At 44.2% G+C, this 16,662-nt stretch overlaps 2 protein-coding genes across 9 annotated transcripts in view; one reads left to right on the top strand and one right to left on the bottom strand.

Annotated features, from left to right (window-relative positions):
- slc2a15a (solute carrier family 2 member 15a) overlaps positions 1 to 16,662 on the top strand; it is a 90,005-nt gene that overhangs the window by 49,849 nt on the left and 23,494 nt on the right. For all 8 annotated transcript variants that reach the window (XM_037124540.1, XM_037124537.1, XM_037124539.1 and 5 more), the window contains one exon: positions 561 to 693. In XM_037124540.1, coding sequence (XP_036980435.1) covers positions 561 to 693 — 133 coding nt within the window. The remainder of the gene's footprint in view (positions 1 to 560; positions 694 to 16,662) is intronic.
- Positions 8,004 to 10,001, bottom strand: LOC119033928 (piggyBac transposable element-derived protein 3-like). Its single transcript, XM_037124541.1, has 2 exons — positions 9,757 to 10,001; positions 8,004 to 9,347 (listed from the first exon to the last, which is right to left on the bottom strand). Exons 1-2 carry the CDS (start codon positions 9,757 to 9,759, stop codon positions 8,025 to 8,027), a joined length of 1,326 nt encoding a protein of 441 aa, XP_036980436.1. The 5' UTR covers positions 9,760 to 10,001; the 3' UTR covers positions 8,004 to 8,024.

The following is a 16,662-nucleotide window of genomic DNA, read 5'->3' as shown; positions in this document are numbered from 1 at the left end:
TTCCGCTAGCATTGCCACCCATAGCCACCATAGTCACGTGCGCACCAGAGCCAATCACTGCACACCATAGCCACATGCACATGCGGAATCTGCTAGCTAGCTGCTAACCACCCCCACGCCCCACCTCCCAAGTCGACGGACCAGAGAGAAAATAATGACACCAAACAAGGCAAGGTAAATAGTTTTTAAGATAAAATATAATCGTATCATCAAAAGTAGTCCAAAACAGCCAGTTATATCCCTGATGTCCCAACTTCAAACACAACCTCATTTGGCCAGCCATGAAAAAGCTACTTAACCTCCCACTTTTCTATAGGAATACATGTTTCCTATGGGCAATGCACTAGTCCAGATAATGTCCTTACCATTGACAAACAATAGGATTTAACTGTGAACTAAAACTGCCACCAAGCACAGCACATGAAATTTTGCATCATCATCTCTTTTTTTATATATATAAGCTAGTTTTATTGGTTTCATACATCATCAGTGTAGATGTATTGGTTTCATACATCATCAATGTTGCTCTAATATTCTAAGCATCTGTTGAACTGTTGCAGGAGGAGCATTGGCCCCTCTTTCTTTCAGTGGTGGTGGTCCCCACCTTCATTCAGTTGATGCTGTTGCCGTGGTTCCCAGAGAGCCCCAGATACCTGCTGATTGAAAAGCACAATGTCCACGCCACCATCACAGGTCAGTGTTGTAGTACTGCTTCACATGAACAAGGGAAGCTACATTAAATTCATTCTTAATAAAAGTTTAGTTGTAACATATTTTAAATATTACACCATAGCATTTGTTTAAGTTCATAGGCATCATTACATTTAAAAGAGAGATACTGTTGTGTGTCAGTGCTACATATTTGTGGTATAGCTGCACAGAGTTGATGTTATGCAATTAGTCACTGACAATACTATACAATCCTCTGAAACTGTTAAAACATGATTTTGTACCTGGCATTCAAAAGATCGCTTACAAACAATACTAATTTATCATTTATTCATTTGATGAGTTTTATCCATAAGTAATATGCTTCTGATATATCATGTTACCCTAGGCTTTAGATGTCTTCGCTAGATTCAGGTTGATTGTATTGGGAATTAAACCAGTTTGCAAGTTTGAAAGGTGTTAACTGAAGGAACAGACAGATTCTTTTTAGAATAGCGGATGAGCAGACATCAACAACTTTGCTGAAAACCATTATGATCATAAATGTATGTATAACAGATGCTTTTAATGCAAAGTTGAGTGCTTCGAGGTTCAACAATTGAGAACATAATTTTTACGATTATTGTACAGTTATTTTGATTTTGTTAAGCTTACCGTCCCATAAAACGCTTTTGTTAATACTTTCTGAATAATTAATTTCCTGGTGAGGGTTATGCAATGAGAATCAGTCACAACATTAAAGCCACTGTTAGGTGAAGTGAACAACATTGGTTCTCCTGCTACAATGCAATGTTGTTCTGGAAAACCTTGGGTCCTTGCATTCAAGTGGGTGCCATTTGATATACACCACCCACCCAAACTTTGTTGCAGTCCAAGTACACCCCCTTATGGCAATGGAACTCTCTGATGGCAGTAACCCTCCTCAGCAGGATAGTGAGCCCTGCCACACAAAAAATGCTCATGAATAAGCCAATTTATGGGACAAAAAGGTCATCATGTAAGCCCGATCTCTAAATTCTCCAGATTTCAATACAATCAAGCGAATCTCTGGAACATCCCAGAACAAATCTAACCCATGGAGCCCCCATGCTGCAACCCCACAGACTCAAAGGATCTGCTGGGAGTGTCCAGTGGTGGCAGACACCACAGACACCCCCAGAGGTCAGGACTCAAGGTTTTACAGCTGAACATTGTATTGCAGCAAGATGATCAAAGTTATTAGCTTCACAAAGTTGTGGCTAATTGGTATTGATAACCTATTATTAACCATTTTACAAATCATTCTCATATTTTTTTTTTTTATTTTATTTTTTTTTTTTTTTGTAATTCAAGTTTTTATTGGTTTTTCCTTTGGTGTATGACAGACAAGTGCAGAACAGATAGTGTATATATACATACATACATACCAATAATAATAATGATAAAATATAAAAATACATACATACATATATATAAAATCCAATATCCAATACACAGCGTCAAGATACAAATCAGCTTCAGGGGCAAGTCAATACAGAAATAATTATTAGCCATGTTCATATTACAGGTTTATTTGTCAACGTGATATATGACCAGAAATTGTCCCATGCTGGTGCTTTACCCTTTTTAACCATGTTTATCCTATTTAGCATACACTCATAAGAAGCTGTTTTTATCATAGCATCGACCCATTCTTTCAATCCTGATGAATAAATGAAAGAAACTCAAACTAAACATAGTATATACAAATTTTGTAGTTATAATATTTCATTAGTTTTCAGCAAATGATTGTTGACACACTGGGGTTTTAGGCGTTTTCCATTGTTTAAGTATTGTCCTAGCAGCCACTGTAATGCCAACCATGATCACAGAAAACTCTCTACCTGATATGTTATATATTTGACTTCTGTCACCTAGTAGACAGAGTCTAGGAGATACTGGTAAGTTTATTCTAACCCAATAACCTAAATATTCCAGAATGATTCGCCAGAAGGGCTGTATAATTGGACATTCCCACATACAATGTAAAAAAGTGCCCATTTCTTTCTGACATTTCCAGCACAAATTGTCATTTATTGCTCCCATCCTATATAATCTTAAAGGTGTCCAGTAGTATCTATGTATTATTTTGTATTGGATGAATTTCCCTTTCGCTTCCCTAATGTATTTTCCCTTGTCAGCTATTATTTTCAACCAATCCCCATCCTCTATCATACATCCTAAGTCTTTCTCTCATATCACCTTTAAGTTATTGCAGTCACTACTTAGCAAATTGTTGGTTGTTCTGTAAAATACAGAGGCTCGATGGCACCCCTCAGATAGTGTGAAGTAGTCTGTGATGTGGTTTCCATCTCTGTACTGAATCTTGGAGGTAATACAGCTCCTAATTTGAAGATATCTCCAAAAATGATCTTTCCCCTTGAGGTTATACTTTCTAATTAGCTCCGGGTATGACACGAACACATCATTTTCAAAAAGGTCAGCAATAGTCCATATACCACTATCATGCCATTTCTTCCAAAATACTGATGTCTTTCCAATTCTAATCATAGTGTTATGCCATAGGGAGGAATTGGATTGCTTACAGTGTGACAAATTAAACATCTCATGCATTTTAGTCCATATTTCTTTGGAATGTGACATGATAGGATTGGATAAGTCAAGTGAAGGCTGAGACAGTCTATCTATATGCGAAAATGGAGATGCCAACTTATTTTCAATAGCAACCCAATCTAATTTATTATCTTTAATCCAGTGTTTGGCTATTTTGGCCATCTCGAAGGCAATATAATATAATCTTAGGTCCGGCAATCCGAGTCCTCCTTTAGCTCTAGGTGCGCACATTTTACTGAGCTTAATTCTGGGTCTTTTTCCCTCCCATAAGAAGTCTTTAATCATCGTATCATATTGTTTAAAGAAGTGAGGAGATATAGTAACTGGTACCATCATAAGTATATAGTTGAGTTGTGGTGAAATCACCATTTTTATGACATTAACCTTTCCCCATAATGTAAGCCTAATTTTCCCCCATTTATCCAAATTGCTTTTTATTTTTTGTAGTATTGGTTCGAGGTTAGATGCTGGTATTTCTTCGACATCCTGGCTTAGTTTTATTCCCAGATATTTCATCCCATTTGATACCCATTTAAACCCAAAATTTGTCACTGAGTTCGAATGGTATAATCCCGAGATAGGCATAGCCTCTGACTTTGTCCAGATAATCTTGTATCCTGATAATATGGAATATGATTTTATTATATCCATTAAGCAGGGTATTGAAGTCAGTGGGTCTTTTACCAGCATCAAAATATCATCCGCGTACAATAGTAATTTATGCTCCTTCCCACCCAAATCCACCCCCCTAATATTTCCATTCCCTCTTACAGCAATAGCCAGAGGTTCCAACACGATATTAAACAATAATGGGGATAAAGGACATCCCTGGCGGGTTCCTCTAGTGAGGTTGAATAAGGGTGATATCAAACCGTTTGTTATCACTGCTGCCTTTGGACTTTTATATAGGATTTTTATCCAGCTAATAAATGTTTGTCCAAATCCAAAATGTGATAGGGCCGCAAACAAGAATTCCCACTGAACCCGGTTGAATGCCTTCTCAGCGTCCAGTGAGAGAGCAACCACCGAATCTGTTCCTGTCCTATTGGACCATATCAAGTGTAAAAGTCTTCTCATATTGTCGGTGGATGACCTATTTTTCATAAATCCCACTTGATCAGAGTGTATGATGCTCGGTAATGCACCTTCCACACGTAAGGCCAAAATCTTGGTTAAAATTTTGCAATCCGCGTTAATTAAGCTCAGCGGTCTATAATTTGCAGGGTCTGCTGTATCCCTGTTTTTTTTAGGTATAACAGATATCAAGGCCTCATAGAATGTTGGAGGGAGAGTTCCTAATGTGAAAGCTTCATTAAATACGTCTTTTAATATCGGTGCCATAATATCTATATATTGCTTATAATACTCTGCCGGAAAACCATCCATGCCAGGCGACTTCCCTGTTTTCATGCAAGAAACATGATTTCATTCTCTGTTATCGGGCTGTCCAGCCACTCAATTTGTTCGGTAGACAGTTTAGGCATATCAATGTTTATAAAGAAGTCCGTCAATTCATCCTGTTGAGGGTTAATGTCTGATGTGTATAATTCTTTATAGAACTGTTGTAGAACCTCATTTATTTCCTTTGTTGAAGACACTGATTCATTGCCTTTTTTAATTGCAGGAACCACATTCTGAAAATCTTGCTGCTTTAATTGTCTAGCCAGTAGCTTGCCTGATTTCTCTCCTCCTTCATAAAATGTTGTCCCAAGCCTAAATAAAGCATATTCTGCTTTTTTATTATAAATATCCTGCAATTGGAACTTAAACTCACAAACCTGTTGATACAGTTTATCCGAAAAATGCTTTGTTAATTCCATTTCCTGGTTTTTGATCGCTCTTTCCAACTCTATTATCTTTTCCATATTCTCTTTTTTGTTTTTAGATGAATGTGCTATAATATTCCCTCTAATATAGACCTTAGATGCCTCCCATTCTGTTGCTTTGGTGTCGGTACTGCCAGCATTAATTTCAAAGAAAGATTTAATATCCTCCTTCAACAGCAGATTAAAATTCTCATCTTTTATCAATGACGTATTCATTCTCCATCTACCTTTTTTCTCTACATCAGTATTTATATCAATGCCGAGCTCTACTGGAGTATGGTCCGAGAGAGCCATCGCATTTATTTTACACGTCACAACTTGTTTTATAATGGTTTTCGAAATCAAAAACATGTCGATCCTAGAGTAAGATTTTTGGCAGTGTGAAAAGAAAGTGTATTCCCTTCCAGTGGGATTCACCAAACGCCATACATCGACCAGCCCTACATCCTCATTTATCATGTGCATTGCAGCCCTATCCTTAGGCATCAGAGGGCCCCTAAATTTGCTTCTATCTAGGCAGGGATCTTAACACTTGGTTAAAGTCTCCTGCCAAGATTATCTGGCCTTCCATTTCTCCCAGCATCTTATTCAGATCATGAAAGAAGTGTGGGTCACCTTTATTCGGTGCATAAATATTGCACAATATTGTCCTGGAACCGTTGATCAGTGCTTGAATACATACCATTCTGCCTTCTTTATCCTTTATCTCCTTGAGTAGAATAAAACTTAAAGTTTTGTTTATCAATATTATTACTCCATTCTGCTTACTAGAGAAGGAGCTATGGAAAACATGTCGAACCCAACTCCGTTTCAATTTCAATGCCTCTCCTTCTTTAAAGTGTGTTTCCTGTAGGAAAGCTATGTCTGCCTCATTATACTTCAGATAAGTTAACACCTTCCCTCTCTTAACAGGATTGCCACATCCATTGATATTCCAGCTTATGCACTGAACATGTTGCCTAGCCATATTTTGCATATGAATAGCAGACTATGCCTGTCAAGACTAATTTTAGATCAATATTAGTTATGTCCCCCAATAGCACCTCTTGTAATTGCCATGTCTCGTTTGTGTGATTTGTACACTCATCTGCCACCACCAAATATAGCTTAATGCACAGCTTAACGCTGTCAGGCTTCACAAAATGGCAGGCGGGAACCCAATAGCACGACACAAAAGAAACAGTTCAGTTACAAAAGAATATCTTTAATTACAAGCGAGGGTCAAACCAGGTAGGCAGTCAGCGAGGCAAACAAATACAGAGGGAGCAGGCAAGGGGGAGAGTCCAAAGTCCAAAGGCAGGTCAAATCACAAGCAGGCAGGATCAGATTCAGAAAATACGGAACGCTGGAGAGCTAGGTAAACACACTAGACAATCTGGCAAAGAACTGAGGGAACAGGCTCAGTATAAATACTGAGGGGGCTGATTAGCTGATGAGGAGCAGGTGAGTAAGGGGTGGAGCAGATCAGGTGGATCAAACCAACGGGTAATGCAGAGCAGGGGGGAGAGGCAGGGTCTGAAATGACATGAGAGTTAGTGAGGAGAAAACATGAAACAGACAGATGAAAAACTAAAGTCTGGCTGAAGTTGTGACAGAACCCCCCCTACAAGGGACGGCTCCTGACGTCCCACCAGGCTGGTCAGGATGGTCCCTATGGAAAGCTGAGATGAGGTCAGAGTCCAAGATGTTACGAGCTGGAACCCATGAGCGCTCCTCAGGGCCATAACCCTCCCAATCGACGAGGTATTGAAGACCCCTTCCCCGCCGTCGCGACTTGATGAGACGATGAACAGAATAAGCAGGGCCCCCATCAATGAGCCGGGGGGGTGGTGGGGGTCTGGAGGAGGGCTGAAGTTGGCTCTCTTTATAGGGCACTCATTGAAATACTATGAAATTCAAAAAATCAACTATAGACTATGTGTCTGTGCCATAACCAGAGTTTATTTCTGTTTTCAACATTTTCAAAAAATTCCATTGTCTTGCAGAAAAACAAAGTAAACGAAGTTACCATATTTGGTTCCTTGCCCTTCAGTAGTAAAAAAAAAAAAATCCATTAAGTGTATATGTTACATATACAACAAAAACACCTCTAAGGTGAAAGGAACATACAGGAATACAACTTTATGTACTGTATAACAGTATAACACACAGTACAACTTTATATACTGTATAACATACAGTATCACATACACAGTACATCTTTATGTACTGTATAACAGTATAACACACAGTACAACTTTATATACTGTATAACATACAGTATCACATGCACAGTAAATCTTTATGTACTGTATAACAGTATAACATTCATCATAACTTTAGAAACTATATAACATACACAGTACAACTTTCAACATTCATGTTTCTTATTCATGGTATCTAATGAAGCAGTTGCGCTCACTGTTCATGCAAAGGTGGACCTTGCAGACCCTGCATACCACATTTGACCTCACAATGTTGCCTTTCCGGCTGCAGTACTTGCAGGTCTGGCGTTTGTCATGTACAGGGGCATGGAAGAGGGACAGGTCAAAGCGCACAGCCTCATTTGGTGTGTGGCTGCGGTGTCCCCGCACAGGCTCAGGTACAGCGACATACATGCTCAGGCTTTCAACAGATGAGGATGAGCTTCTTCTGGAGCTTGATTTGGCAGATGTCTGGCCGCTGGCACCCCTGAACACCTGGATTCTGAAATCTTTCAGAGACTGGTCTTTCACTCCAAGGGCCATACTATCCCGTCTGTACACAACCCAGGCATTTGTGATACTGACATCCACGGCATATGCGAACAGACGCAAGTACCACCTCTTGGACTTCATGGGGGTGCGGTAGAGGTGTACCAACATGTCACTTTTATCAATGCCCCCCATGTTGGCGTTATAACTCTTGATGACGGCTGGACAGCTCACAGGCTCCTTCATCTTGGTCTCACTGCAGTACCTAATGACTGAGGACATCGGCTCCACCCCCATGTGACAGCAGAGTGACCGTTCTGTTGTCCTTCCATCTGACGGCCAGTATCCCATCATCACTGGTAGCATAGTCATAAGTGCCACGGGGTACAGCCTTCTTCTCCATCTCCTTGATGGACTTGAGTGGAGGATTTTTTATTCTATTGTCCCTTGCTGTCCCTGTGTACCTGCAATTCTGATCTCTGAGGTACCGCACTAGCTCCATGCTGGTAAAAAAGTTGTCAGCAAAGATGGCTGTGGTGGTGGGGGAGGACATGGTACTTGCCAGGACAGCAACAATCTGACTGGTGGCACCCAGCACTTTTTGTTCAGGCGTCTGGGGTACATCATGGGCCTCCAGGGTAGTTTTGCCCTGGTAGAGCACCATGTCATGGATGAAGCCGTCCTCAGAAGCCCTCGCGAACAACTTAAAACCCCACTTGTCTGGCTTGCTTTTGATATATTGCCTTAGGTTGCCAGCTGTCTTCCCTTTGTAGGCAACCATAACCTCATCTACAGACTGTTTGGGGGTCTGTGGCTCACGCCTGAAGGCATTATTGAGATAGCTGAACAGGGGCCGGACTTTGAAGAAACGGTCGCTGGTGCCAGGGATCTGAGTGTTGTCATTGAAGTGGATAACCCTTTTCAGCAGCCTGAACCTCTTTGATGACATCAGGTCGGCAACTTGAGGGACCCTGGTTTCCATGGCCCAGTAATCTTCAACAGAGGGGAGCTGAACAACACCCATATAGATGAGGATGGCCAGAAAGGTCATTATTTCATTCTCATTGGTGGAGAAAGTGGTGTTGATGTCCTTTTGAGCAGCATACAAGTTTGTCTGATATGTTATGTGACTGATTATTTGGGCATCAAAGTACCTAATAAAGTACTGAAAAGGCATGTCAATGTAGTCTGGGGCAGCGTGCTGGTATTCAGGAAGGGCTGTGTTGTTCAGGTCAACTTTATGCCAAGTGGTTGGCCTGGGTGCCGACTTGCCAGGCCTTGGCCTCTGGGCTTGTACTGCTGGCTGCACATTATCATCATCATCGTCATCATCATCATCGTTGTCATCCTCACTGTACTCACTGTCCTCACTGTCATTTTCTTGGAGCACTTCCACCACAGGCTGGATCCATTTCCTCCTGGCAGAGGGGTCAGTATCACTACATGGAATGTCCTGGTTGTGGGTGGGTGGGACAAAATCAGGGTCTGCCACATCATCATCATCCTCCTCATCATCATCACTGATGGCAGGGTGGGTGGGCACGACAGTATTCTGCTTCTTGGCATAAAACATGCGGGCAGACATTGCCTAAAAAAATATAACAGTTGTTAAAAGGTCACAAACTGACAAAAATCACAATTTTTCACTATTTATAGCTTTAATATTTCTAGAAATCGGTTAAAATTATCCCTGAATTACTATATAGTATTATAAAAACCTTTGGCAACATTTAAACATAATGTTTTTAGTTGTATTGTTTTTTTTAATCAAGAAAATGCTATAAGCATGCAATGTTAGATGCATCGGGCATATGTCCAAAAATGGACACACCTAATGAAATCCCTCTTTTAGGTGAACCGGGCATATGATCAAATATGGTGCCTGCATTTTTCAAGCTGTAATTTTACAAATTTCCACAAGTCCTCCACAAAAAACACATATGTCATTACTAAGCACAACTATTTAACTATAAAATGTGTGAAATTCATCAACTTACCATGGCTAGTTTCGAAGTTTAGTACAGAAATTTACGGGCAGCTCGGTCTCTTTAGCGTCTTTTAGCGCCATCAGTGGAAAGAGAAAGTTAGATGGACTCCAGGTCTCTGCTGATTGGTCGAACGCCACAGTCATGTGATCTGTGATGTAGGGTGATCTCTTCTGATTGGCTGAGTAAAGACCACATGGTTCTTGATCTAACTGACGTACAGGAGGGTGGCCATTTGCAAAGTGTGCGGAAATTACCAAAAATAGTCACTCGCCCAATAAAGGGTTAACAGGTTTGACCTTGGAGACATGGAAGGTGGGATGAATCCTCATGGAGCGAGGAAGGCGGAGACGGACTGCAGCAGGGTTAATGACCTTACTGATGGAGAACGGGCCTACAAACCTTGGGGCCAACTTCCTGGACTCTACCCGGAGTGGGAGATCATGTGTGGACAGCCAAACCCGCTGACCAGGAGTGTAGCGGGGTGCAGGGGTCCGACGGCGGTTGGCATTTTTCTGGTACCGGTTGGACGAACGCAGAAGAGCAGAACGGGCCCGTAACCAGGTGCGACGACAGCGCTGGATGAATGCCTGGACAGACGGGACACTGGCTTCTTGCTCCTGCTCAGGGAACAGTGGAGGTTGATATCCCCGCGAGCACTGGAAAGGAGAAAGCCCCGTTGCAGAGTATTGTGAGCATATTCAACCCACAGAAGCTGCTTGGACCAGGAGGATGGGTTCTGGGACGTGATGCAACGCAAGGCCGCCTCCATTTCCTGATTCATCCGTTCAGTTTGCCCGTTAGATTGAGGATGGAAACCAGAGGATAGACTGACCGTGGCTCCCAACAGCTGACAAAACTCTGTCCAGAAACGAGAAGAGAACTGTGGCCCCCGGTCTGAGACAATGTCACAGGGGATGCCGTGCAGACGGAAAACATGATGCAACATAAGTTCGGCAGTTTCTTTAGCAGATGGTAATTTGGGCAATGGAACAAACTGAGCAGATTTAGAAAATCTGTCCACAATAGTAAGAATGGTGGTGTTACCATCTGAGGGAGGCAGTCCAGTGACAAAGTCGAGTGAGATGTGGGACCATGGACGATGAGGAATAGGCAGTGGCTGAAGAAGGCCGAAAGGGGCATGGTGAGCGGTCTTGTGCTGAGAGCAAATCTGGCAGGCTGCGATAAACTCCTTGGTGTCTTCTTCCATGGAAGCCCACCAGAAACGCTGCTTCAGCAGAGCTAGGGTGCGCCTAACCCCTGGGTGACAGGCAAGGCAAGAAGAATGTCCCCACTGGAGGACCTGGGAGCGAAGATTTACAGGCACATACAGACGATTATCAGGGCAAGCACTGGGAGCTGGGTGATCGGCCTGAGATTTTTTTACCTTCTCCACAATGTCCCAGGTAACTGCGCCGACGACCACCTTCTTGGGGAGAATACTCTCAGGTTGTGTGGGATCGTTGTCAGACTGGAACTGACGGGACAGTGCATCAGGTTTGACGTTCCTCGAACCTGGGCGATAAGACAGGGTAAAGTCAAAACGATTAAAGAACAATGCCCATCTGGCCTGACGGGAGTTCAACCGTTTGGCTGACCGGATGTACTCCAGGTTTTTGTGGTCTGTCCACACCACAAAAGGATGCTTCGCTCCCTCCAACCAGTGCCTCCACTCCTCGAGAGCCATCTTGACAGCCAATAACTCTCGATTTCCAACATCATAATTCCTTTCTGCTGGGGACAATTTGCGGGAGAAGAAAGCACACGGATGCAGCTTTTGATCCTCTACTGACCGCTGAGATAGGACTGCCCCCACCCCGGAGTCTGACGCATCCACTTCCACAACAAACTGGCACTCAGGATCTGGAAGGATGAGAATAGGAGCAGAAGAGAACCGTGATTTTAACTCTCTGAACGCCCTGTCTGCGGCAGGGGACCATTGAAAGGTTACCTTCTGAGAGGTGAGAGCTGTCAGGGGGGCTGCCACAGAACTATAATTGCGGATAAATCTGCGATAGAAATTAGCAAACCCCAGGAATTGTTGGAGTTTCTTCCGAGAGGTGGGCATTGGCCAATCCACCACCGCCTTAACCTTGGTGGGATCCATGTGAATACGTCCGACTGAAATGATGTATCCCAGGAATGACACCTCAGTGGTGTGGAACTCAGACTTCTCCGCCTTCACGAACAACTGGTTCTCTAGGAGTCTCTGGAGGACACTACGAACATGCTGCAGATGTTCCTGTTCGGACTTAGAAAAGATGAGGATGTCATCCAGATATACAAACACAAATATATTGAGGAAATCCCTGAGCACATCGTTCACCAAGGCCTGGAATACTGCCGGAGCATTCGTGAGTCCGAAAGGCATAGCCAGGTACTCGTAGTGGCCCCTTGGGGTATTAAAGGCCGTTTTCCACTCATCACCCTCCCGAATGCGCACAAGGTGATAGGCGTTCCTCAGATCGAGCTTGGTGAACACAGAAGCCCCTTGCAACAGAGATGAGTGGGAGGGGGTACCTGTTTTTGATGGTGATGTCATTCAGACCACGGTAATCAATGCAGGGCCGGAGAGATTTGTCCTTTTTGTCCACGAAGAAAAATCCAGCTCCAGCAGAAGACGAAGAGGGACGGATGATGCCTGCTGCCAGTGCGTTATTAATGTATTCATCCATCGTCTTGGTTTCAGGAGCTGACAGAGAGAAGAGTCTCCCCCTTGGTGGTGATGAGCCAGGGAGGAGGTCAATGGCACAATCATACGGGCGGTGTGGAGGAAGCGAGGTGGCCCGTACTTTGTTAAACACCTCCTTTAAGTCATGGTATTCGGATGGGACATTAGTGAGATCTGGGAACTCGTTAGCAGAAGAGGTGTTGAAGACAGGTAAAGAGGCAGATTTCAGACAGACCGCATGACAGTGTTCACTCCATTGTAGAATGGAACCAGTTCTCCAGTCAATATGTGGATTATGTTTTATTAACCAAGGAAACCCCAGGATGACTGGCTGCTGAGGAGCGTTTATCAGATGAAAGGTAAGTGATTCAGTGTGGTTACCTGATATGCCCAGATGAACAGGAACAGTGCGGTGGGTTACAGTGCAGAGGAGATGCCCATCCAGAGCAGTAGCCTTGATAGGCTCAACTAAGGGTTCCTGATTAATACCCAGCTGCATGGCAAGATCATGATCCAGAAGGTTAGTGTCAGCCCCGGAGTCAATGAGGACAGAGACTGTGTGCGATTGTCCATTCCAGTTGAGCTGGGCATGAAGCAGTGACCGAGAGGGCATTTCAAAGTTCCTGATGCGGCTCACCAGCGCCCTCTGGATTCCTGGTGAGCCCTGTCTTTTACTGGACAGGAAGACACGTAATGACCTCCCTGTCCACAGTACATGCAGCAGTTCTCCCTTTGCCGCCTCTGTCGTTCGGCAGCTGACAGCCTGGTTCGGCCAAGTTGCATGGGCTCAACTGGGTCGCTAGGGGCACTTGCAGGAGGTGAAGGCATTAAAGGTGAAGATGACGCTGGAGGCCGGGGAAGGCTTCTGGGAGTACGGGACAGTGCTCTCTCTCGTCTCCTCTCCTGGAAACGTCCATCGATGCGGATAGCCGTGGCGATGAGAGCGTCTAAATCTGTCGGAGGGTCCCGAGCTGCCAGCTCATCTTTGATGTAATCAGAGAGTCCGTTGTAGAAAGCATCAGCCAGGGAAGAAGAGTTCCAGTCACTCTCCGCAGCCAGTGTACGGAACTCAATGGAATAATCAGTCACTCTCCGGCTCCCTTGAACCAAGTTAAACAGTCCACGAGCAGCCTCTCGACCAGGAGTAGCATGGTCAAACACCTTCCGAAGACCCTCAGAGAAAGCAGTCACAGAGGAACAAAGAGCCGACTGCTTGTCCCACTCAGCGGTGCCCCACTCCCGAGCACGCCCGGTAAGCTGGGTAATCATAAATGCCACTCTTGACCTCTCAGTGGGATATGTGAGAGGCTGTAGTTCAAAAGTCAAAGAGCACAGAGTCAGAAAAGAGCGGCAGGTACCTGGGGCTCCTGAAAAGCGCTCGAGAGCGTTCAAACGGGGTTCTGGACCCGAAACAGCAGGAACAGAAGTACTGGTGGGTGGTGGAACAGCTGGCATTTGCCTGACCTGCATGAGGTGCTGGAGTTGACCAGTCAGAGTCTCCAGATGTTGATTGTGGCATGCAGAAGACTCCTGGAGAGCCACCTCCATGGCAGTGAAGCGTTTCTCCTGCTGGTGTAGAGCAGCAGCTTGTGCTGCCAGTTCTTGCTTTATGTTCTCCGTGTCGGCTGGGTTCATTCTTTTGGCCAGATTGTTCTGTCAGGCTTCACAAAATGGCAGGCGGGAACCCAATAGCACGACACAAAAGAAACAGTTCAGTTACAAAAGAATATCTTTAATTACAAGCGAGGGTCAAACCAGGTAGGCAGTCAGCGAGGCAAACAAATACAGAGGGAGCAGGCAAGAGGGAGAGTCCAAAGTCCAAAGGCAGGTCAAATCACAAGCAGGCAGGATCAGATTCAGAAAATACGGAACGCTGGAGAGCTAGGTAAACACACTAGACAATCTGGCAAAGAACTGAGGGAACAGGCTCAGTATAAATACTGAGGGGGCTGATTAGCTGATGAGGAGCAGGTGAGTAAGGGGTGGAGCAGATCAGGTGGATCAAACCAATGGGTAATGCAGAGCAGGGGGGAGAGGCAGGGTCTGAAATGACATGAGAGTTAGTGAGGAGAAAACATGAAACAGACAGATGAAAAACTAAAGTGTGGCTGAAGTTGTGACAAACACAGAAGAAAACACATAGAAAAAACAAGAAAAAAAACCTTAACTTAAAAAAGGCCCACAGAAGTCTTGGGGCCTCTGGCTTCCCTCCAGCCTTACAAAACGAACAGCAGAACAACAAACAAAAAACAAAATACTTAATGCTTAGGTCCATGGTGTAGCGTACACCCAGCCAGAAGAATCTCCCTCTCTGGCTTGTTGCTCAGACAGCACAAAATCAAACTCACACCCACCTCTTTAAAACACTGTCCACTCTTAAATATATTTTTCTTTATATTGTCCAAGTCATTATTTGCTATACAGCACTTCTCTTAACAGGCATTGCCTTCCAGCTCACCCCTCTGTATTGGAATTAATCCTGATGAACTTCTCTGCATCTTTGGCATTGGTGAAGATCTGGTTCTTCCCCTTCCACGTGAATCGCAGGGACGCTGGATGTATCTCACGTTGAGCCGCTGCCGTGCTCTCTTCACGGTTGTGAAAGTTTTTCTTTTCTCAGCAAGCTCCTGCGTCATATCTGGAAACAGTGAAAGTCGGGTGCCTTCCCATTCGATTCTGCGCCTCTCTCTGGCCACTTTCACTACTTTATCCCTTGCAGACTGTCGAAGAAATCTAATCAGCACCGGTCTGGGCGGCTGGCCATCATTAGGCACAGGGGCGAGCGAGCGGTGCGCTCTTTCGACTTCAAATTCACCGTCAACGTCAACTCCGAGCCCCTCGCTCAGCACTCTCCTCACACAGCTCACCATTGTGCCGTTCGTCCCGTAGGTTTCTTTCAGCCCCACCAGTTGCACATTATTTCTCTTACCGTGATTTTCAAGCAACTGCAAGCGGCCCCACATAGCATCCATCCTTTTTTCGTCGCGGTCCCTGTTATTTATGAGCCCCTCAGTTGCGTCCTCCAGGTGGTGGATACGGCCCTCTGCTTCTTCCAACTTCTCCTGAATCCCATTCACCGTTATCTTTAACTCAGAGGTTGTTTGTTTAATAGTTAATATATCTGCTGCCACCCCCTGCAGCGTGGTACTCATTTTGGTGATCTCAGCAAATAGGTTATCCATATCCACGGTGTTATGATGACCCTCACCTCGTGGAGGGGAACCACGAGTTTCCGTGTCGTTGTCCGGAGATGGGCTGCCCCTAGTCGACATGCGGCTTGTTGTCGCCTTGGCCTTGAAATACTTCGAAGTCTTTGGATCAAAATAACCTCCCTCAGTGATTCAGAAGTTCTTAGGAATCAAATATTACCAAAAAGTGTGGAGTATTATGTAAAAAATTCAGTAAATAGTAGTGGGTGAGCAGAGCTCTTTTACTGTGCCGCCATCTTGCTCGACGTACCTACGTGACTCATTCTCATAATTTTTTGTATTCCTATCCTCTCAACTAGTTCTAGCTTTCTATCAAGTTTTGTCTTGTAACATGCTCCATGTTTCTAGGTATAAGGATACCTAGCACATCTATTGGGCTGTCCAACCTGTTACGTGTGGGCTTGCGCTGGTTGTTTTCTCTCTCCCTCTGCCTATTCTCTCTCTCTCTCTCTCTCTCTCTCTCTCTCTCTCTCTCTCTCTGGCACCCTCTCTTCCTTTGTCTGTGTTGTTATCTTTCAGGAAGATACACCTGTCCAGGTGTCATTGATTACCTGGTGACAGCATTTGAGGAGGATTTAAGGAGGATCTCCAACCATCTTTGGTCTGTAACATTTTTGGGGGCTCGACCGGAATACCCCCAAATGTGTTACAGACCCTCTAACAGAAAGACTCACTGGTTGAACCAAAGTTTTATTTCGAAATCAAGTGCACAAACAAAGTATCTACCAAAAAAGGTTGGATATCCCAGCTGAAATAAACAAAAGAAAGGGAAATCACTGAGCCAGCCACGCAGTGAGAGTGAGACAATCTCTCAATCCTCCTTACATGCTATCATCAGGTAATTAATAACACATGGACAGGTGTATTTCTGTAAAAAAAAAAAAAAAAAAAAAAAAAAAAACCACAGACAAAGGAAGAGAGGGCACCAGAGAGCAACAGGGGGAAAGAGAGAGCAACAGAGGGAGAGAGAGAGAGAGAGAGAACAGGTAGAGGGAGAGAGAACACAACCAGCACAGGCCCACATGTACCACAACCATT

The sequence above is a fragment of the Acanthopagrus latus genome, chromosome 15 (assembly GCF_904848185.1).
Source record: "Acanthopagrus latus isolate v.2019 chromosome 15, fAcaLat1.1, whole genome shotgun sequence".
Classification (NCBI taxonomy): Eukaryota; Metazoa; Chordata; class Actinopteri; order Spariformes; family Sparidae; genus Acanthopagrus; species Acanthopagrus latus.
Note: the sequence above shows the minus strand (reverse complement) of the source record. Positions and strands in the feature narration are given on the sequence as shown.